This window comes from Papio anubis, chromosome 5 (genome assembly GCF_008728515.1).
Source record: "Papio anubis isolate 15944 chromosome 5, Panubis1.0, whole genome shotgun sequence".
NCBI lineage: Eukaryota > Metazoa > Chordata > Mammalia > Primates > Cercopithecidae > Papio > Papio anubis.
Window position 1 is genome coordinate 6,841,556 of NC_044980.1, and position 21,996 is coordinate 6,863,551.

The 21,996-nt window shown below is 45.0% G+C and overlaps 1 protein-coding gene across 1 annotated transcript; it reads right to left on the bottom strand.

The window, feature by feature from the left end:
• Positions 1-204: 204 nt before the first annotated feature.
• Positions 205-20,797, bottom strand: C5H5orf49 (chromosome 5 C5orf49 homolog). Its single transcript, XM_003899488.3, has 3 exons — positions 19,779-20,797; positions 4,164-4,280; positions 205-716 (listed from the first exon to the last, which is right to left on the bottom strand). The coding sequence occupies exons 1-3, from the start codon at positions 20,289-20,291 to the stop codon at positions 537-539; spliced, it is 810 nt and encodes a 269-aa protein (XP_003899537.2). The 5' UTR covers positions 20,292-20,797; the 3' UTR covers positions 205-536.
• Positions 20,798-21,996: the final 1,199 nt, after the last annotated feature.

The window sequence follows — 21,996 nt, forward strand, 5'->3', positions numbered from 1 at the left end:
AGTCTCTAGAGTTCAGTTGTGCCAAAAGACAATTGTCATTGTATCTCCTCTTGGAGAAGGGAACATGGCAGGGTTGCTTGTGTTACCAGGGTTGCTTGTGTTCCCATAACTCTTCGGAAAAGTAACTGCACCTCACTCCTGTGACTGCCTCCCCAAAGAATCCTAGCAAATGTAGAGAGCCGGTGACAAAAACCAACCCAACCATTACCAAGGGGGAACAAAGTTTTCATTTTATTCAGGTGCTCACAGTGAATCGGTCTCCGGTATCATTTGATCAAAAATAATTCCAGCTGAAAATCATCAAACCAGAGACTCTTCACATGTACTGAAGGTGCTTTTGGTCAGGCTCCTAACGACAGCAACCTGAGGGAAGCTGCTAATCTTCATGGGTCCCACTGCAGAGATGCAACACAGGCAGAGCCAAGCTCCTAGGTGTCATGGGAAGGGGAAAGAAGGCTCCAGATGCCACCTTCTTGCTGTGCAACCTTGCCAGCCCACAGGGCATCGCGACATGCCCTGTGGACCACAGGGATGCTTCAGGCTGGAGCCATGTGCCCAAAGCCGGGTGCCTTGAGGCTGGGAATGTCGTTCTTCCTGTAGAAGTCAGCCTGCACGTGGTTGACACGGCCGAAGTCCCGGTTTAGGGGTTCAATGGGCTGACGGATGCGCTTCCCATAGACAGAAGACGTCAACACTCCAACCGGCCTCTCCTGTTCCTGGTGAAAGTTATCAAAGCACATCGTCAGCACCACTGCATTCGCCAGCACAGCTCACCCGTACATCCATCAGCCTGGTCCTGGGAGCTTTACCTGCCCGGGTCCCACCACGGTAGACCAAGAGGGGACCTCCACGCTGAAGCCAGCGGCTTCACAGGGAAGTAGCCTATGGTGGGGAACCGCTGAATTTGCTAGAAAGCTGGCTGGTGTATTCAATGGACATGTTGGGAAACTGTGCCGGACCATTTGCTCTACCTGTCTGTCTCTGTGCTCTTCCTGGTCATTTACCCGCCCCTGCTGCTGCTGGTCCCTTCCCACCACCCAGATCCTGCCTCAGATGTCCAGGTCCTCCCTGGCCCCGCCCCTCCCCAGCTCCCTGCTCATCCCTCTCACTTTCCCCCTCTCACATCCTCACATGGCTTCCTCTTCCCACATACCACTCATCACCACCTAGAATTTGCTCATCATTTCTTTTTTTCTTCTCTTTCTTTTTTTCTTTTTCTTTTCTTTTTTTGTTTTTTGTTTGTTTGTTTGTTTGTTTGTTTGTTTTGAGATGGAGTCTTGCTCTTGTCGCCCAGGTTGGAGTGCAAAGGTGCGATGTCGGCTCACTGCAACCTCTGCCTCCCGGGTTCAAGCGATTCTCCTCCCTCAGCCCCCCAAGTAGCTGGGATTACAAGCGTGCACCACCATGCCTGGCTAATTTTTATATTTTCACTAGAGACGGGGTTTCCCCATGTTGGCCAGGCTAGTCTGGAGCTCCTGACCTCAGGTGATCCGCCCACCTTGGCCTCCCAAAGTGCTGGGATTACAGACGTGAGCCACCACACCCAGCCCATGATTTCTTTGCCTTTACTTTTTCTGTCTTCCTTCGGGAATGGCAGCTCTGAGAGGATGGAGCCTTTTTCTGAAAAACTATGTGCCACAGTTTTCTCCTGAGGAAAACACTAACTTTGCATTAACTTAGAAGGCACCACATGTGCTACTTATGGTGGCTTTGTAACTAAACTTGGAAGAAATGTTCTCGTGTGCACAATTTCAGCTCTGCAAGACCAACTTTTCTGGAAAAATTATGAAAGTCCGGACTCAGCGGTGAAGCAGAGACTTGTTTTATCTGTTGAAGGGAACGTCTTAGCTTTGCTGTCCTTAAATTTTTAAATTCTAAAGAACCAAACAACAATATCAAGAAAAATACACAACGACATGACTTAATACAGGGAACTATAAGAGTATCTTAGCCTTAGCTTCTTGGCACAAAAAGATAGAGGAGAGCTGCATCAAGAAAATTACATAAAGCAACTGAGGACAATATTAAATATATATGTGTATGTGCGCATATACACACACATGCATGTACATACCTATGCACACACATGTACAAGCATACAATATACACATATATGCATAATATACATACATATATTCACACATATACACACATAATATATACACATCCACATACATATGCATGTATGCATGCATCTATACACACATTTACACACATTCACAGACACACACGTACACATATATACACACATATATAATATATACACACATACACATGAATATACACACACATGCACATATATACACACAGGTACACATGTGCACACACATAAACATATGTACAATATATACAAATATACATATCTGTATATACATATACACACATATATACATACACACATGTACATACATGTATGCCTATATACATGCATACACATATACACATACAGTCATGTGCCATATGACATTTTACTCAATGATAGATCGCATATATGATGATAGTCCCACAAGCTTATAATATTAAGTTGGTGCAAAACTAATTGCTGTTTTTGCCATGAAAATGGCAAAATCTAATACAACTAAAAAATTCCTATCACCTAATGATGTCATAACTGTTGTCATGTCGTAATACATCACATTCCTCATGCGTTTGGGTGATGCTGGTGAAAATAAACCTACTGGGCTGCCAGTCATATAAAATATAACACATACAATTATGTACAGCTCACAGTACTTGACAATAATAATAAATGACTATGTTACTGGTTTCTGTATTTATTATACTTTTTATCTCTATTTTAAGAGTGTACTCTTTCTACTTATTTTTAAAAGTTAACTATAAAACAACCTCCGGCAGGTTCTTTAGGAGGTATTCCAGAGGAGACACTGTTAGCCTAGGAGATGACAGCTCCATGTGTGTTGCGTGTCATTGCCTTTGAAGACCTTCCAGTGGGACGAGATGTGGAGGTGGAAGGCAGTGATACTGACGATCCTGACCCTGTGTAGGCCGAGGTTAAGGTGTGTGTTTGTGTCTTAGTTTTTAACCAAAAACTTTAAAAGCTTAAAAAAATTAAAAATAGATACCTTATAAAGATCTAAAGAGAGAAAATATTTTTGTACAGCTGTACGATGTGTTTGTGTTTTAAGCTAAGTGTTACTTTATAAAAGAGTCCAAGTTCTTAAAATTAAAAAGTTTATAAGGTTAAAAAGTAACAGTAAGCTAAGGTTAATGTATTATTGAAGAAAAAAAATCTAAAATAAATGTAGCGTAGCCAAAGTGCACAGTGCTTATAAAGTCTACGGTGGTGCACAGTCATGTCCTAGGCCTTCACATTCACTCACCACTCACTCACTGACTCACCCAGGGCAGCTTCCAGTCCTGCAAGCTTCATTCATGGTAAGTGCCCACACGAGTGTATCATTTTTTATTTTTATACCATATTTTTACGGTACCTTTTTATGTTTAGATATAAAAACACTTACCATTGTGTTATAATCGTTTACAATATTTTATACTGTAACACGCTGTACAGATTGGTAGCCTGGGAGAAATAAGCTGTACCATATGGCCTAGGTGTGGAGTAGGCTATGCTATCTAGGTTTGTGTTAAGTATACTCTGATGTTCACTCAATGACAAAATCGCCTAGCAATGAATTTCTCAGAATGAATCCCTGTTGTTAAGCAATGCATGACTGTACATACACTCCCCACCACACACACACACACGTGCGTGCACACACACACACACACGTACAAGCATACCTCAGAGATATTGCAGGTTTGGTTCCAAACCACGGCAATAAATATCACTATTAAGTGAGTCATACAGATGTTTTGGTTTTCCAGTGCATATACAAGTTACGTTTACACTATACTATAGTATATTAAGTGTGCAATAGCATTATATCTGAAAAATGTACAGATCTTAATTTGTAAATACTTTACTGTTAAAAAATGCTGACACAGAGATAGGAAGTGGTTACACGCTATTGGAAAAATGGGACCAATAGACTTACTTGACATAAGGTTGCCACAAACTTTCAATGTGTAAAAAATACAGTCTCTATGAAGCCCAATAAAGTGAAGTGTAATAAAACTAGATATGCCTGTATAAAGTTTTGTTAATCTGCTGACAACTTGTTAACATTCTGTCTTAATATTACCTCTTCATTAACATGAAGTCCCAGGCTTTTTGCATGTTCTCTGTCATCTCGGTGCAACTTCTGATCATAATCTAGTCGCCTCTTAAAAACACAGTCATAGAGGGAAATAATTCCTGTCTAGGAAAAAAAGAGAAAGAAAGCCGTGGGTTAATTTGAAGGCTGGGTCATTGAGGCCCGATGGAGCACAGATGCCAGTTCTTTCCCAAGGGAGGCTGGAGGTGCATGTGGTGAGTATGTGATAGGAAAAGTCACCTCACCAAGCAGAACCGGCTGTGATGTGGAGCAGGGAGAAGCCCAGCCCTCACCAGCAAGAGAAGGTTATTAAGAGGCCCAGGATGAAGGAGGGACATTTTCATGGCACTTCTCAACTTTCTCCTCCCTTGTTGAGAGAGGTGGTTCCCCAAGCTCTCTTGCTGTCTGACTCCATTGCTAGAGCTCAAACTTTAAAATAAAAATTTGTGTCTTAGTCCATTCAGGCTGCTATGACAAAATAACATACAGACTGGGTGACTTCTAAGCAACAGCAGTGTATTTCTCACAGTCCTGGAGGCTGCGAGGTCCAAGTTCAAGGCCCTGTGAGACTCAGCGTCAGGTGAGGGCTATATTTATGATTCACAGATGGTGTCTTCTCCCTGTAGCCTCACATGCTGGAAAGGCAAACAAGCCCCCTCAAGCTTCTTTTATAGGGGCACTAATTCCATTTATGGGAACTCTGCCCTCAGGCCTAACCCCCTCCCAAAGGCCCCGCCTCCCAATACCACCACATTGCGGGTGAGGCTTCAACATATGAATCACAAACATTCAGACCATAGCAAAACCACATCTCTAAGGTTACACATGTGTGTACTTTTCCTTCATTTCTACTTGTCTTGTCTCCTCAAATTTTCTATAAGCTTCAGCTTCTTTGAAAAACAAACAATACCTACATACTAAGATAATGAAACTTAACAGAAGTCATCTTTTAAGTCACTAGTGCAGGAGCCAAGGGCAGACGTCTTCTTTGCCTTCTGAAGGTTGCCTGAAAATCAACTGACAGAAGGGAGATTAAAAGAAGAAAGGGTATACACATTTTCATTAATGTGCATGGGGGACATCTCAGGGTGATTACCCCACCACACCATGGGCTACAGATGCTTGCACAGCCTTCTTCATACGAGAAAGGAAGATGGGGAAATGTGGATGATTTGAGGGAGGCAGTAAGTTATTTTTAGGGGGATACAATGGTCTGGGAGAAAGTCTGTTGGGCCCACAGAGCAGACGATGGTCTGTGACGAAAGTCTGTCCAGGTGTCTTAGCAGACTTCAACCTGTCTTCCCAGGATGTGAGTGCAGTTAATGAAAACGCAGGGAAGCTACCAGGGGTCACTGTTTTCTTCTTTGGTGAGTCCAGACTTTAGGCAAATAAGCAAACTTTAGAGATCAGCTTCATCAAGTGCTCTGGGAGAGACAAACAGTTGAGAGACAGGAGCCAGGGCTGGGGGTGGGGGTGGTCAGAGAGACTGTGAGCCTTCTTTTCTTGAGGCCAGAGTGTCAGAGCGCCATATTTTGGTGTGTTGGTTCCTGAACTCTAACACTAGCCAAGAGTCAGGCTGTCTATGTGCAAACCCCTCTCTTGAAAGATAAAAGTATTTTTTCTTTAATCATATGTGATAAGTGTGACACTTGGTAATCCATAAATATATGAATACATATATTATATATAATATACACGTATATATCATATGTATGTAATTTACATACACACACAACTCTGATGTATTAGAAAATGACCCATTAACAGAGCTATCATCTGTATTGTCTCCACTTTATCATCCCAACTTTTTCTGAATACAAAAGAAAATCTTCCTTGTTCGGTATCTAGTAAAAAAAAAAAAAAAAAAGAATGCGTGTATTAGCTGGTCTTTAATCTTCACCTTGTCATGCCATTTGTTATTCCAGCTGCCTTAAATTTTCCAGCAGCAAACTCAGACATGTCTCCGTGGGATTTGGGAGTATTAGGTCTCTAGCTTATGCTTGGTTGGTTTTGTTTTGTTTTGTTTTGTTTTTTTCCCAGTTAGTGATGCTAGAATGATTCCCTCCAACAGGAGGATACAGAGGTAGAAGTAGGCAGTGAAAAGGATGCAAGACTTCTATATAGTATGTTGGAAAACACGTAATGCCCACTCACAGTGACTGCAGGAACTTGGCACTCTGGCCTGTAATGGGAATAACTAGATCATAATGTAGCTTTGGCCAATCCTTAGCAAATCATTCACAGATCATCTGTCATGTGCAACATGCTGTGCTCCTGCTGAGGGGAATTTAGAAGATAACTCAGATGTGGCTACTGTCCTTACTCAACGAGCCATCTAGTAAGGAAACAACATGGTCTTTAAGAATTATTACTTTAAGATTCGCAAGAATTCCAACAGCAACATGTGCAAGGTGCCTGGCCAGCCACTGCAGGGAACCTGGTATGTCTTAGTTCAGAATTACTCTAGTCGGCTTGAAGGAGGAAAACGACCTCCAACCAGGAGCTGTGGCTTCTGCCTCTGTGCTCTGCTGGTCATTTTATGAGTTACCAGACACAAGCATCTCTTATCATTGTCTTCACTCTCACTCAACTTCTGGATGTGTTCACGTCAAACCACCCTGGACCTCATGTCTCCTGATGGCAACCTACCATATAGCTACATACCCACAGGATTTTGTAAAAGCCTGAATCAATGGAGAATTGATAAGCCATTCAACATTTAGTATTGTGACAATTGGCTAGTTATTTGGGCCTTCACATCACACTATAGCCAAAAGTAAATTCTGGATGATAAGACAAATGAAAAAGAAAACCCATTCGAAAACTCGTACACATGAAAACAATAGGTAAAATGTCAAAAATATCAATCACTTTGACTACCTACAAATTAGACATTTGCTTATCAAATAAAATGAAAACTTTAAAAAACCATTTTAAGACATGATAGAGAAATCTCAGTATCTTTAACATTCATAACATAGGCAGCTGTTGGTGCAGAAGCCAATCTGCTGCTGGCCTGCAAGGCTAAGCAAACCTTTTTGCGATGGGCCACCTAGTAACACACATGAAGCCCAAGTACACCACACACACTTTGCAAGGATGAGGGAGGATAAATTCTCCAGAGTAAATACATTGCCATCCAGACCTTTCCTTTGAGATTCAGAGCCACTGGCTGGCTAATAGCTTGATCTCCGTCACCCCCATGCCACCACACATACACCCAATATTTTAAGGGATTCAATATTATCCAGGCTCTTGCTCATCATCTAGGTGTTCTGTTGCCTCTGGAATCCCTCCTGACCTGGCTGACCCTGTTCCATGGGTTTTGGGGAGAACAGCTGCAGTGTACAAAATGAAGACCTAGTCTCTAGAACTGAACCCCTGGAAGAAAGCTACACTCATGGCCAGGAGGCCCTCTCTCCTCCTGCACCCTGAGAACCTTGAGGCAAAGTGGAGTGACTGATGGCCCTTCAAACCCTATAATGCTCCCTGTGTGTGGGCAGCCCCCCCCACCCAGTGTATTAGTCTGTTCTCATACTGCTGATAAAGACATACCCAAGACTGGGCAATTTACAAAAGAAAGAGGTTTAATGGGCTTACAGTTACATGTGTCTAGGGAGGCCTCACAATCATGGCAGAAGGTGAAAGGCACTTCTTACATGGCAGCAGCCAGAGAGAGAGCTTGTGCAGGGAAACTCCCCTTTTTAAAACCATCAGATCTCATGAGACTCATTCACTATCACAAGAACAGTGCAGGAAAGATCCACCCCCATAATTCAGTCACCTCCTACTGGGTTCCTCCCATAACACATGGGAATTGTGGGAGTTACAATTCCAGATGAGATCTGGATGGTGACACAGCCAAACCATATCACCCAGATCTGAGAGACAGCCCTCCAGAGTGGGTGGCACGAACAGCAGGGAAAATAGATCCTCCAGGAACTGCCTGGTCTTGTATTTTCTTCTGCACAGTGATTTTAATCAGGTCCGACCCTCCTGAACTGAGTGAGCGCCCACTGGGGTGCTTGGATTATCCTGGGAGAAAAACTCTGAAGAAGAAAGGACTTCAGAATAGAATGAGAATGCAATTACTATTATCAGAATGAGAAAGGATATGTTCATTCATTTTGTTCCCTATATTGAAGAAGCCCAGTGTAATATGCAACTTTACAGAGAAAATGCCTATTTCTTCTCATTCTAATCAGGTCTCCTAAAACACTATAAAAGCAACCACTATGAGCAGCCATGCCTGCCTCACAATCCCTGGATTAGTTGCCAACGATCTTCTACATCTTAGTCTTTACTAGGAATCTCACTGCTTGTGGGTATGGAGTGATCAGAATCTTAGGAAGCTTATTTTTGTGCAGATTTTGCATATTCAGAACTTTCCAGAGTACAAGTGAATTTTTCTATCATTGAAAAATAAGGACCAAAAAAAAAAAAAAAAATCATCAGTAGACAGGCAGCCTCACTTTGAAATGTGACTATCCATTTTCAATAACTAATCAAACTGAAAATCTGTTGTTTCCCTGGATTTTAATTATTAATCTTTCTTTTTTTTTCTTTTATTCCCATATGGCTTGAAGCAAAATGGTACGAATAAAAACCAATTGGGATTTAGATGCTAATCACAAGACAGAGCTTCTGAAATTACTGAAATTTTGCCATTAAAATTCCTCAAGGAATTGTCTCTATTTCACAGATGATGTTCCTTTTTTTTAAAAAAAAAAAAAAAAAAGCAAAACAGAAAATATCCATTTTTTACCTTGTGATCTCTCCCTTTGTGTTTTGAATATTGTTAAAACGTAGCATAACCTTAGCCTGGTCATGGTACCTGATCACCTACCCTCAGTTTACCTCACAATAACCTCCACCCCGATCCTGAGAAATTGCTGTGGTCCACAGACCTGGGCAGATGATGTGGGTAGAGTGGAGGCCTCCAGTTTTCAACCTCCACAGCACATTAGGCCTACCATTGTGTGAGACACTATGCCAGGCTCCAGGACAGAAATGGGGAGTCCCTACCTTAAAGAGACCACAGACTAAGAAGAGAAATCAACCCATTAGTTATGAACCACAGAAAAATACAAATGGAATAAGAGAAGTTTGCACAAAGTAGAGTAGCAGAAAAGAATGAATGATAGGCAATTGCTTGGGCCAGGGGGAGGAAGTGCAGGTGACTGAAGGTGAGACGGGAGACTGCACCACACTGCTGTGGTTAGAACCACTGCCGAACAACCTCACTGGATGTGATCAGCTGACTTATGTCCTCCAAGCATTCACATGTTGAAGTCCTAACCCCCAGGAACTCTGAATATGACCTTATTTGGAATAAGGTAATTGAAGATATAATTAATTAAGATGAGGTCATACTGGAGTAGGGTAGACCCCCAAGTTAATATGACTGGTGTCCTTATTGAAAGGAGAAATTTGGACATGGACATGCACCGAGGGAAGATGATGTGAAGAGACATTGGGAGAAGATGGCCATCAACCAGCCAAGGAGAAAGGCCTGGAACAGAGCCTTCCCTTGCAGCCCCTAGAAAGAACCAATCCTGCTGAATTGCAACAAAGCAAAAATTGACATATAGTATCTAATTAAACTTCAGAGCTCTGTACAGCAAAAGAAATTATGAGCAGAATAAAGAGACAACCTACAGAAGGTGAGAAAATTTTTGCAAGCAGTACATCTGACAAAGGTCTAATATCCAGCATCTACAAGAAACTTAAATTTACAAGAAAAAAAGAACACCCCATTAAAAATTGGGCAAAGGACATGAACAGACACTTCTCAAAAGACATACAAGTGGCCAAGAAACACATGAAAAAAAGCTCAACATCACTGATCATTAGAGAAATGCAAATCAAAACCACAATGAGATACTATCTCACACCAGTCAGAATGAATATTGAAAAGTCAAAAAACAACAGATGTTGGTGAGGTTGTGAAGAAAAAGGAACGCTCATACACTGTTAGTGGGAGTGTAAATGAATTCAACCACTTTGAAAGACAGTGTGGTGACTCCTCAAAGACCTAAAAGCAGAAATACCATTCAATCCAGCAATCCCATTACTGAGTATATACCCAAAGGAATAGGAATCATTCTATTATAAAGACACATGCACATGTATGTTCAATGCAGCACTACTCACAATAGCAAAGATATGAAGTCAACCTAAATGCCCATCAATGATAGACTGGATAAGTAAAATGTGGTACATATACACCATAGCATACTACGCAGCCATGAAATGGAATGAGGTCATGTCCTTTGCAGGGACATGGATGGAGCTGGAGGCCATTATCCTTAGCAAACTAACACAGGAACAGAAAACCAAATCCCGCATGTTCTCACTTATAAATGAGGGCTAAATGATGAAAACAGGCCGGGCGCGGTGGCTCACGCCTGTAATCCCAGCACTTTGGGAGGCCGAGGCGGGTGGATCACAAGGTCAGGAGATCGAGACCATGGTGAAACCCCGTCTCTACTAAAAATAGAAAAAATTAGCCGGGCGCAGCGGCAGGCGCCTGTAGTCCCAGCTACTCGGGAGGCTGAGGCAGGAGAATGGCGTGAACCCGGGAGGCGGAGCTTGCAGTGAGCCGAGATTGCACCACTGCACTCCAGCCTGGGCAACAGAGCAAGACTCCGTCTCAAAAAAAAAAAAAAAAATGATGAAAACACAGGGACACATGGGGGGCGGGCAATACACACTGGGGGCTGTCAGAGGATGGGAGGTGGGAGGAGGGAGAAGGTCAGGAAGAATAGTTAATGGAGGCTGGGCTTATTACCTGGATGATAGGATGATCTGTACAATCCAACAGGGCATGTGTTTACATATGTAACAAACCTGAATATCCTTCACAAATTAGAAGTTGGAAATTAGAAAAAAAAAAGTCCTGTTAACACCTTGATTTCAGGCTTCTAGCCTCCAAAACTAAAAGAGAAGAAATTTCTGTTGTTTTAAGCCACCAAGTCTGTGGCACATTTTGTGGCAGCCCAGGCAAACACACTTGGCAGGAAGTAGCCATCATGCCCCATGACTCCTCCCAACCTGAGAAGCACCCTTACTCCCAGAAGTTGCACACACTCTCATACAAATAACTGGGGTAAGTTTTTGAGCAAACTGGGACCCTGGTCCTTCATTTTCTCCTCCTCTTCAGACTATTTAAAGCATTAATTCACTCTCCACCATAAGGTTAAACCAATAAGTTCTATAAGAAAGAAAGAAAAAAAAAACAAGAGAAAAAAATTAATACTTTTTGTCATGTAATTGCGGCAGGGGTAATGCTATGTGCTCATCAAACATACTACCACTTCCGGAACAAGCAGAAGATGCATTTCCCAGTTTCCCTCACAATTAGGCTGGGGCCAGGAATGTGGGTAACTCCAATAAATTCTACTTCTAGTCCTGGTCCGTAAAAAACTCCCAGGCAGTCCTCCAAACCCTCTCCCCCCACTCACAGGCTAATAAATTTCGAGCATCCAATACATGACTCTAAAGTCCTAAAAACTCCTAGGCCCTAGTAATAGTGAAACCATTAAAAAGAAGGCACCTGGATTTCCAAGCAATTGCACTAAGAGCCTCCCGGGAGAAACATAAATGTTAGGCTATGAATGAGAAAAAAAAAAAAAAAAAAAAGCCTCTGTGATGTCATGGTTATTATGTTAAGCCCATTGGTGCACCTATGTTTAACAACCCACTTTCTGGAGGAAAAAAAATCTGATTTGTAGTATTTGATGATTTCCATGGTGTAAATACTTCGATCATGGTCAATTTTAGGCTACCAATGAAACGCAGAGCTTAGAAGATATGCTAACATTTGGCTTTTGTGAGTCATACACGCCAGCTCCAGCACATCGGGGGTTAAGACTCTTTGGGTTTAGGGTGTGTTTCCATAGCACATCCTAGTCCACCTTGTTTAATATGCTAATCAACCTATGACTGGGCTACCTTACTTCCTGTCCTCAGAAGCCACAGCACTATGACCTCCTCATCTTGAGGCTTTCCATCAGTTTGCTAGTCCAAGGATAAACGACCTACTTTTAAAACTGAAAACCCCCAAGGTGATCCAAAACAGTTTCCTTTGATTCTTAAGGGCCTCAATTTACTTATAAATCCAGAGCATCTCCTTGGAGGTTTGGTATTGTGTGAAGCTTAATGAGGACATTTTCATTAATTTTAACAGCATTCAAAATTCTGTATCTCAGAGGACTGTTGCTTGCGAAGGACACAATGTTAGGTTTTTATGAAAAGACAATACTCAACTATTCTCTTTGGGTTTTTGTTTTTTCCTGTGGAAAAGATTCTGTGTCCTCTCTTGGTACATTAATATCACAAGTTTTAGAAATTCTTATAAATTTTCAAATAATCTGGATATTCTACCATTGGATTGAAGTCAAGATAACTCCTCCCTCTGATCTTGTGTCTGCGTCAAATTCTACGAGTGTTCTGATTCAGAGAGTTCTACATTCATCTATGTGCTTAACTTGTCACCAGTTGGAAATGTGGTGATTGTGGAGTCAATTGTTTTTCCTCTTCCACTGATACCAGCTCCCTACTCACCCCATCACCCCCAGCCCAGCAATTCACAACTCAGGAAGAAACAGCAATCCAAAGGGGCTGAAACTCGAATTCAATCTTATACGTTCCTCTTGGTCAAAGTTATTGGGAAAAATGTTGTCCTTTTCTTGTGTCATTTGCTTGTACCCCTTAAAAGGGGGTGATTTTGAAAAACTAAGATATATTATTAAATGAAAAGGGCAAGCTGCAAACATATGTGTCCACATCTGTGTGATCTGTGTGTGAATATGTTCTTGTATAAAAAACATTTAGATGCGTATCATGACAAGCATGCACTCAATGAAAAGACACAGAGGACATGCTCACACAGGAGTTTTGATTCATCGGAACATGGATTCCTCACTCTCGGTGTTTCATACCATGTGAAAGATCTCCACTAGAACATGCCTGCCTCCCCTTTCACTCATTCCTCTCTCACTAATGGGTTTGCAAGGGAAACTGGACCTTGGGCTCAGCGCCCCCACCAACCCCTTTTTAAGGAGCTACCTGCCCTGGAGGAAGATATTCAGCCCAATTCCCCCAAGCCCTGAGTTTTCCAGGGGCAGGTCACTGGATAGTGAAAATGCAACTGGAGAAGTAGAGAAGAAACTATAACCCACTGCTATTGACGATACCAGAGGAGGAGAACGAGGACGGGGATAAGCAAAGCAGCTGACAATCCAAACCAAAACCCCTATTTAGTCTAAGAAGCTAATTTTGAAAATCGGTGACTTATCCTTTTGTTTTAAAAATTGGCTTTCCGATTATTCATTCCTCATTTGTTCATGCAACAGGTATTTATGGAGTTCCAACTATGAGACAGGGACTCTTTTGATTGCTGAAGACATAGCTGTGATAAAGCTAAATCATTGTCCTCACAAAGCTCACATTTAGTGGGAGAAAACAACAAGATAACTAAGCAAAATACTTAGCAGGTTAGATACTAATAGACGAAAGGAGAAAAACAAGCAGGGAGAGGGAAAGAGATATCCATGCAGAGAGGTCATAATTTCACTGAGCTAGTACAAATTCTTTTGGAAAGGCATGTGAGCTTAAGAGTATGCTGGATAATGGAGAGTAGCCTAGATATTGACAGGCAGATCAGCAATAGAACTGAGTTCACCTTCCCTGCACAGCCCCCTTGGAGTGGCTGAGTGTGTGTGGTAAAGGTGCTTAGTTCCTATGCAGACAGGCTCCATAGAGGGAGGACCTAGGGAGGCTCATATTGAGCACTGTCTGTATACTGTCAGGCCCTTCAGAGATTCCTCTTTGTGCCTCTGGACAGTTAACATGTGTATTAGTCTATTTTCGCACTGCTATAAAGAACTGCCTAAGACTGGGTAATTTATAAAGAAAAAAAGGTTTAATTGACTCACAGTTTCGCATGGCTGGGGAGGCCTCAGGAAACTTACACTCATGGCAGAAGGCAAAGGGGAAGCAAAGACCTTCTTCACGTGGTGGCAGGGGAGAGAGAGAGAGAGAGAGAGAGAGAGAGAGAGAGAGAGCAAAGAGGGAAGCGCCACTTTTAAACCGTCAGATCTCCTGAGGACTCACTCACTATCACGAGAACAGCCAGGGGGAAAGTGCCCCCATGATCCAATCACCTCCCACCAGGTCCCCGCCTCGACACGTGGGGGCTACAATTGGAGATGAGATTTGGGAGGGGACTTATTGCCATATCAACATGCATCTGTATAAGGTGCTTGGCCGCACTTGGCAAACGAAAATTCAGTGCTCAGGGAGGTAGAGTCCTCGACGCATGAAGAAACAGTCAGCTTCTGTCCCCAACATACACGGAGAAGAAAAGCCAGCTAATCCCACCAAACCTAAGGTGGGGCCTTCACAGCAAAGCCTCACTCAAGACAGAGTTATCCACAAGCCCCCTTGGCATGAGGGAAAGTGGATTCTGAAACCAGTTATAATTTCTTTAAATGCAGCTCTTAGACTTTGAGGAATTTAATCCAAACCTTCATAAAATACCATTGTCCTTTGATTCTGCTTTTTCATTTCCGCAGCAGAAATGCTGCACAAGGCAGAAGGAGAAAAAAGGAATTGAAAAACACTGTTGAATGGAATCTGCTTTGCTGCCACAGGAACCATATTTTATGAGCAAAGCCTACGCTACTAGAACTCCCTAGGGAGCAGTACAGGAGCCGATCACATTTTTGCTGGCAGCTTTAGATGACGAATTTGTCTTACAATTCAGAGGCATTACTGAGGCTTTAAATAAGTGTGCAGCCTTCAGTGCATCCACTCTGTGGGCTCCCTGAAGTAAGCTGCTTCAGAGGATTAGAAGCCACAGATTGACACTCACATTTTGCCTTCACCTGTGTAATTTCTGACAGCAAATGAGAGTCAGGGATATGAGGTTTGCCACCGGGACCCAGGACTTAGTGAAAAGCAGCTCTAATATCACTAACAAAAGCAAACGATAATAATAGCTGTACTTACATTGGGCTTACCATGTGCCGCTTTGCATTGATTAATTAAAGTCATTCATATAAGAGCTCTATGAAGTTGGCAACATTTGCCTCAAAGGTGGGTAGAGTGAAACAGTGTGTGTTAATGTGGCAGGTCCACATGGCTGGTCAACACGGAGCCAACATTCTTACCCAGGATTACTCAGCCTGTGCTACCAACTAATTGGTATACACACTACTGTGTGTTACACAGGAATAAACTAAACAGAATAGTCCCATCAGGCTGCTATAACAAAATACCTATATACTGGGTGATTTATAAACAACATACTTTTATTTCTCGAGGTTCTCGAGGTTGGGCAGTCCAAGACCAAGGCGCTGGCAGATTTGGTGTCTGGTGAGGGAGCATTTTCTGGTTGCTACATGGCACATTCTCATTGTGTCTTCACATGCTGGGAGCGGGGAGGGAGCTCTCTGGAGTCTCTTTAACAAGGGTGATAATACCATTCGGGAGGGCTCCACCTTCATGTCCTCATCACTTCGCAAAGACCCACCTCCTAATGCTGTCATGTTGGGGGTTATGATTTCAACGTATGTATTTGGGGGGAACACAAATATTCAGACCATAGCATTGGCTTAAGAACTAATTCCATACTGCTTTTACTGCTCAGCTTGATTAGGGCCTGAAATTCTTCTTCTTACTATTATTATCATCTTTTGGAGACAGAGTCTCACTCTGTCACCCAGAGCGGAGTGCAGTGGTGCAGTCTCGGTTCCCTGCAACCTTGATCTCCTGGGCTCAAGTGATTCTCCTGCCTTAGCTTCCCGAGTAGCTAGGACTAGAGGCATGGGCCACCACATCTGGCTATTTTTTGTATTTTTAAGTAAAGATGAGATTTCACCACGCTGGCTGGACTGCTCTTGATTGAACTCCTAATCTCAAGTGATCCGCCCTGCTCGGCCTCCCAAATTAGAGCCTGAAATTATTTACAGCAAATTTAGGTGTAACTGAGTTCTCTAGAAAACCTGTGATACAGAATTTACCCTCTTTATTCCAAATAGTCTCCAGGTCAGAGAATCAGTTTCTTTGGTCCTGCAGGTGATTAAACCCCAGTTCATATCATCCTGAGGAGTGGATTATTACCATTGGTAGCTATTTGTCAAATGGGCTTCAAAATGCTTTTGTTATTCTTGTTGCTTTCAAGGCTGTTTCAATTTAGATGTTAACATTTATGTTGCATCATTTTCTTTTGCATGGTACTAAAGGCCTCAGGACTTGAATTTGTTTGTGACTTCAGTTATCCAAACTGTATGGAAAAAAGTTGTTTTTTCAAAAATCCACTTTGCATCAATTTGTTCTACGTTCCATACCTACCTTCCAGAAGGTAGTGATACATTAGAGCAGGGGGTGGGAAACTTTTTCTGTAAAGGGCCAGGTAGCAACTGTTTTAGGCTTTGCAGGTCACATGATCTCTACCAAATCTACACAACTCTCTGGGGTAACCACAGACACGCAAACATATAGGTGTGAGACTGTGTTCTAGGAAAACTTTATTTATTAAAATAGGCAGCTGGCCAGACTCAGCCAAGGAGCCTCGGTTTACTGACCCCTGCATTAAAGGGACAGATTTGTGGCCCACTCCCAGCGGACCTCCTTCCAAGGGATGGAGTCCCAGTCACTTCACACTTCAGGCACCTCTCTGCCCTTTGGTTAGTCTGGCCCCAGGAAGGTAGAGCCATTTATTAGACTGGTAAATGTAAGAATGAACTGTGCCTGCCAGGCTCAATTTCACCACTTTTCCCTAGGCAGTAGCTGGCCCACAGGGGATGGGGTTCTGCTCTTTTTCCTGGTGCCCCCATCTTATTTACAGGGCCCCTCAAATGGCGTTATTGTCCATGTTTTTATTCTGTCCAACAGCCAGATGAATTTTATTTCCTTTCAACAAAACAGCATAGAACAAGTTAACACAATAAGACTCCTTACTTTTTCGGCTGTTTATCTCATGCAGTGCATTACTGCTATGCATTAATCATAGTTGATTGGCAGTCACATGAGTATTGCATACTTAAAATGTAAAATTCAGTTAATAAGTGAAATTACATATAGGTAACAGTTCTTTCAAAACATATTGCTCCCAGGAGGAAAACAAAATGAAGTCCCTGAGGGCAATGAGATTGGGAAGTTACCATTCCCTCGTGTTTCCCTCCTGTCTTAACATCCAGTGGATAGTCGAGCCTGGGAGAACAGGCAAACAGTGCTGCAGAGACAGATCTGATTGCAAATGTCCCTTTCCCCCCGTCCTTGCATATTGCTCAAAGCCAAGCAGAGAGGAGCTATCAGACACCAAAGATCCTCCTGGGAGCAGGCTGAGGTTTATGGCTGCCGTATTCGTCAGCCGGGGCTGCACAAACTAAGTGCCACGGATGAGGGGGCTTAACCAACAGAATTCATTGTCTCACAGTACTGGCACCAGAAGTATGCAATCAAGCAGTTGGCTGTGAAGGAATGTCCTGTTCCAGGCCTTTTCCTGAGGCTTGTAGGTCTTCTCCCTGTGTCCCTTTACATCATCCTCCCTGATATGGTTTGGCTGTGTCCCCACCCAAATCTCATCTTGAATTGTTGTTCCCATAATTCCCACATGTCCTGGGAGGGACCATCTGGAGATAATTGAATCATGGGGGCAGTTTCTCCCATCCTGTTCTCGTGATAGTGAGTTAGTTCTCACAGGACCTGATGGTTTTATAAGGGTCTTCCGTCTTCACTGGGCACTCATTCTTCTTGATGCTGCCACGTGAAGAAGGACATATTTGCATCCCCTTCTGCCATGATTCTAAGTTTCCTGAGTCCTCCCCAGCCAAGCTGAACTGTGAGTCAGTTAAACCTCTTTCCTTTATAAATTACCCAGTCTTGGGTTTGTTTTTATTAGCAGTGTGAGAAAGGACTAATACATGCCAGTCTGTATGTATCCAAATTTCCCATTTTCTCAAGGACACTGGTCATACTGGAATAGGGCTCATCCTAATGACCTCATTTTAATTTGATTATCTCTGTAAAATTCTGTCTCCAAATAAGTTCACATTCTAAGGTACTGGGGATTAAGACTCCAAAACCTAAATTTCAAGGGGACACAATTCAACCCACAGCAGCTGTCTAAACTAGAAACATGCTTGCTTCTGTTGGTGAAGCTGTCCATGAGTGCTTACAGTTTATGGGTGGCATGCAGGCCAGTGTGTGCTAACCAATTGTGGGGGTGGGAGTGGGGGAGAGGAAGGATGCATTTTCTGGGAATACCTTATACACCATAAGGGAACGATCTCCTTCCCCCTAGACACCTGGCTAATCTATATCCCTCTCTAGCCACTCAAGCCACCAGGACAGCCAGAATTAGAAAGGCCTGTCCCAGTTATGCCTGCAGGCTGAGGGTCCTCAATGAATGCTCAATGACTCCCCTGCCTCTGCATCCTGAGCAAGACAAACTGGGGACATTTAGGAACAATGGTGAGAAGACAGGAGTAGATGACCCTCAACTGACTTCGAATTTGCTCCTTTTCCTGCCTTTGGCCGCTGGTGGGAGATGCAGGGTGCCCAGTGGCCTTCGCAGACCCTCAGAGTCCATCCCAGGAAGTGCACGGGCCAGTGTGGCCAGGACAGAAGAACAGAGGGACCACTCTCAGTCCAGCCCTCCCTGCAGGCGGTTCGCCAGCTATTCCTTCTGGTCTTCTGTTTGCAGGGCAGAGGGTTTCCCGCTCCCTGGACCATCCAGGCCTAGTCCCGGCGGCAAGGCCATGTTTCCTTGTTACCCTGGTGGTCCCTGCTTCCTGCGACCCCCTCCAGACCCTGGGCAGAAAGAGCGCCCTGCCGTCCCGACAGAGCCACTGTGCTTTTCAGAGATCCTGACACCTAGTGGCTCCCGCTCCCTTCTCCGAAGAGCACTGGGTCCCAGCTGAGCATTCCCGCGACCCCCGGCCCCTGGTGGCAGCTGAGACACCCATTCGCGCACCCGGCTCCTCCCACATCCTCGTTCCCGGGGGGTTCAGCTGACACTGGTGGTCGCCTTAGCTGTACTCTTTGGGGTCCAGGCGCCTTGGCGGGAGCTCACCCTCCCTGTCCCCCCAGCTGACCCTGCTGCGCCCCCTTCATCCCTGCACGCTCCCACCCAGCCCCGCCCCTCGGAACCTACCCCTGTTAGTGAAGCCCTGCCCCCAGGGTCCCTGCCCGAAGGCGCGCTCCTCCTCTAGGGCTCCACCACGCTGTGAGCTCTGTCACCATCCCTAGCGGTGCAGCCTCTCCCAAGGATCCTCCTTGCTGTGAGCTCCTGCTCCTGTCCCGGGTGGCGCACCCCCGCCCCCAAGCCTCCTCCCCTAAGGTGAGTCCCGCCCCCAGGCCCCAGTCCCTAAGGTGAGCCCCGCCCCCAGGCCGCCTTCCCTAAGGTCTAGTCCCGCCCCCCAGGCCCAGTCCCTAAGGTGAGCCCCACCCCCACGCCCTCTCCCCGAGGGAGAGCCCTGCCCCAAGACCCTTCCGCTGGGGTGATCCCCTCTCCCCCACCCCTCCGCGGCCGGCCGCCCGCCCCTGCCCAGTCGCCCAGCCTTCCCGCCTCCGTGCCCCGCCCGCGGTCCTCACCCGCGCCTGGCGGTAGTAGTAGCTGTGCTCCTTGGGGTCTAGGCGCCGCGGCGGGATGTAGCTGAAGGCGGACTGTGCCGAGACGGGCGGCGGCCTGGGCTTGCCCCGCAGCGTGGACGCGGTGGTCTCCTCCTCGTCGTCCTCCATGCCGCCCCCGTCCAGCGCCCCCGCCTTGACCGCGGTCCGTCCCGCCCGCCCAGGGGCCCAGTCGGAGTCTGCTGGCCTCAGGTTGCTCAGCGCCGGCGTCCAGCCAGCGTCTGTGTTCAGCCGTTGCCTGGAAACCGCCGCCTGGCGACCCCGAGCGGCCCTGGAGCATTCCCGCTCCAGGGTGGGGCGACCCTCCTCTCCTCTCCTCCCTCCTGGCCCCTCGACTACATCCGGGGTCTCTCCTTCATTCCGCCTCGGGAGGAGCCTGGCTGGGAAACGCCGCGGGGACCTCCCATTTCCAGCCTGCTCACCTTTCCCAGGCAGCAGTCCCTGCTTCACCCACTGATCACTCGTTCGCGTGACCATTAGTGACTGAGCACCTAGCGTGTGGTGTGTCAGGAGCTGGAGATCGAGCCTTGAACGGAGCAGGCCTTGTCTACAGGGAACTTACAGTCAGTTGGAGAAGACAGATGAAAGACATGAAGAAGCCAAACGACTTGCTGAGGCCCCAGGCAGCGCTGTCCAATAGAAACATGATGAGAGCCATGTGTGTCATTTCTTATTTGACTCAGTATGTCCAAAACGTTATCATTTCAACAAATGACACCAGCTGCCTTTCAAGCGCTCGGTGGCTACGTGTGGCTAGCAATTACGGTATTGGCCAGTGCAGGTGTAAAGCTGCATGAATTTACAGATTCGGGCAAACTCAGTTGCTGTGGACAGGGTTCTTGCAAATCCTTTGCCAATGTGGTTATGTTGGCCCTTGATCTCAATGCTGGGTCAATACCTGCGTTCCGTTTGTTGAAAATGTATTGAGCTGTATACTCGTGATTAGTGGGTGTATAGCCAAGAAAAGTTAAAAAAAAAAAAAAAAAAAAAAGTTACATGATGGCCAAGGCTTGGGAAATGCTTTAGCCGGAGTGCCTGGGAAGGCCAGCCTCGCTGAGGAGGTGGTGTTTGAGATGACGCATAGCAATAATGAGAAGCCAGTTCTGGGAGTCTGGAAATCCCTTCCAGGCCAACTTGGTCCTCTGAGGCAGAAGCAATCTTGTGTTTGAAAGGCAGCAGGAAGCGGGGTGGTGTGGCCTCATGAAGCCAGAAACTGGTAGGAAGTGAAGGTGAACAGATAAGCAGGGGCCTGATGGAGAGGTCTTACGGACCATGGAAGGAGCAGTGCCCTGCCTTCTTCCCCACCCCCGCAACTAGGTAGGAATCTCTTGTCTGCCATTCTGTGATGCAGGCTTAAGACTTAAGATGCCTCTCTCATTCCGAGGCACCTAGTGATTCACTCTGTAGAGGTCTCCAGAGTCCTAGAGATCCTTCTGGGCAGGATTTAAGACATCCTGGTGCCACCACGCTTTTTTTTTCTCTCTCTCTCTCTTTTTTTTTTTTTTTTTAAATCTCTATCGTGGGTCCCCATGAGCTTCCTGAGAAACCCATGTGCCTTCTTTTCCCATTAACACATCTTTTTGCTCCATGGGCAGGCAGAACACGAGTCAGCTGTGAGTCAAGGGTCAGACACCTGCCCACTGTGTCTCTAAGCCCCAGGGGACCTATCACCCTCATTGGAGCCACTTGGTGAGGATGACGTATCCCTAGTGCTTGGAGATAGAGCACCATCTCTCCTACGTGTGAAGTGAAGAAAAGAGGGTTCTTACTTTTCTCCCATGGGCTGAAGTCACGAAGGGCATGACTCATACTTAAAGCATCAGCCAAATACGGGTTTTTTTTAAGCCCTTATAATCTATTGCCTCTCTCAACCTCTCTCGTTGTCTCCAAAGACACAAAAAAGGTCAACTAACGGTCACAAGACTTTGTAAGCTTTGCATCGGTGACCCGGTATCATACTTTGGAAAGTGAACGTAGTTGAAACCAATTATCTTGGGAATTCAGCTGAAACTGAGACTGAGATAATTGCTTAATAAAAGAAATTAGTAAAGTTTACGCAGTTATACAGATGTGAATCTGCTAACTTCAATTTCAGTAGGTGATATTTTGTCATGTCCTAGACCAAGAGCTCTTGAGGGCAAGGTTACCTACATCTTTTTCTTGCATGGTGATATGGTTAGGC

Coding starts and splice junctions, on each gene's coding strand:
- C5H5orf49 (XM_003899488.3), bottom strand. CDS start 20,291: ATGGTCACGCGAACGAGTGATCAGTGGGTGAAGCAGGGACTGCTGCCT. Junction 4,281..19,778: donor ACTACTACCGCCAGGCGCGG/GTGAGGACCGCG, acceptor TTTTTTTCCTAG/ACAGGAATTATTTCCCTCTA. Junction 717..4,163: donor GACTTCATGTTAATGAAGAG/GTAATATTAAGA, acceptor AACTTTCACCAG/GAACAGGAGAGGCCGGTTGG.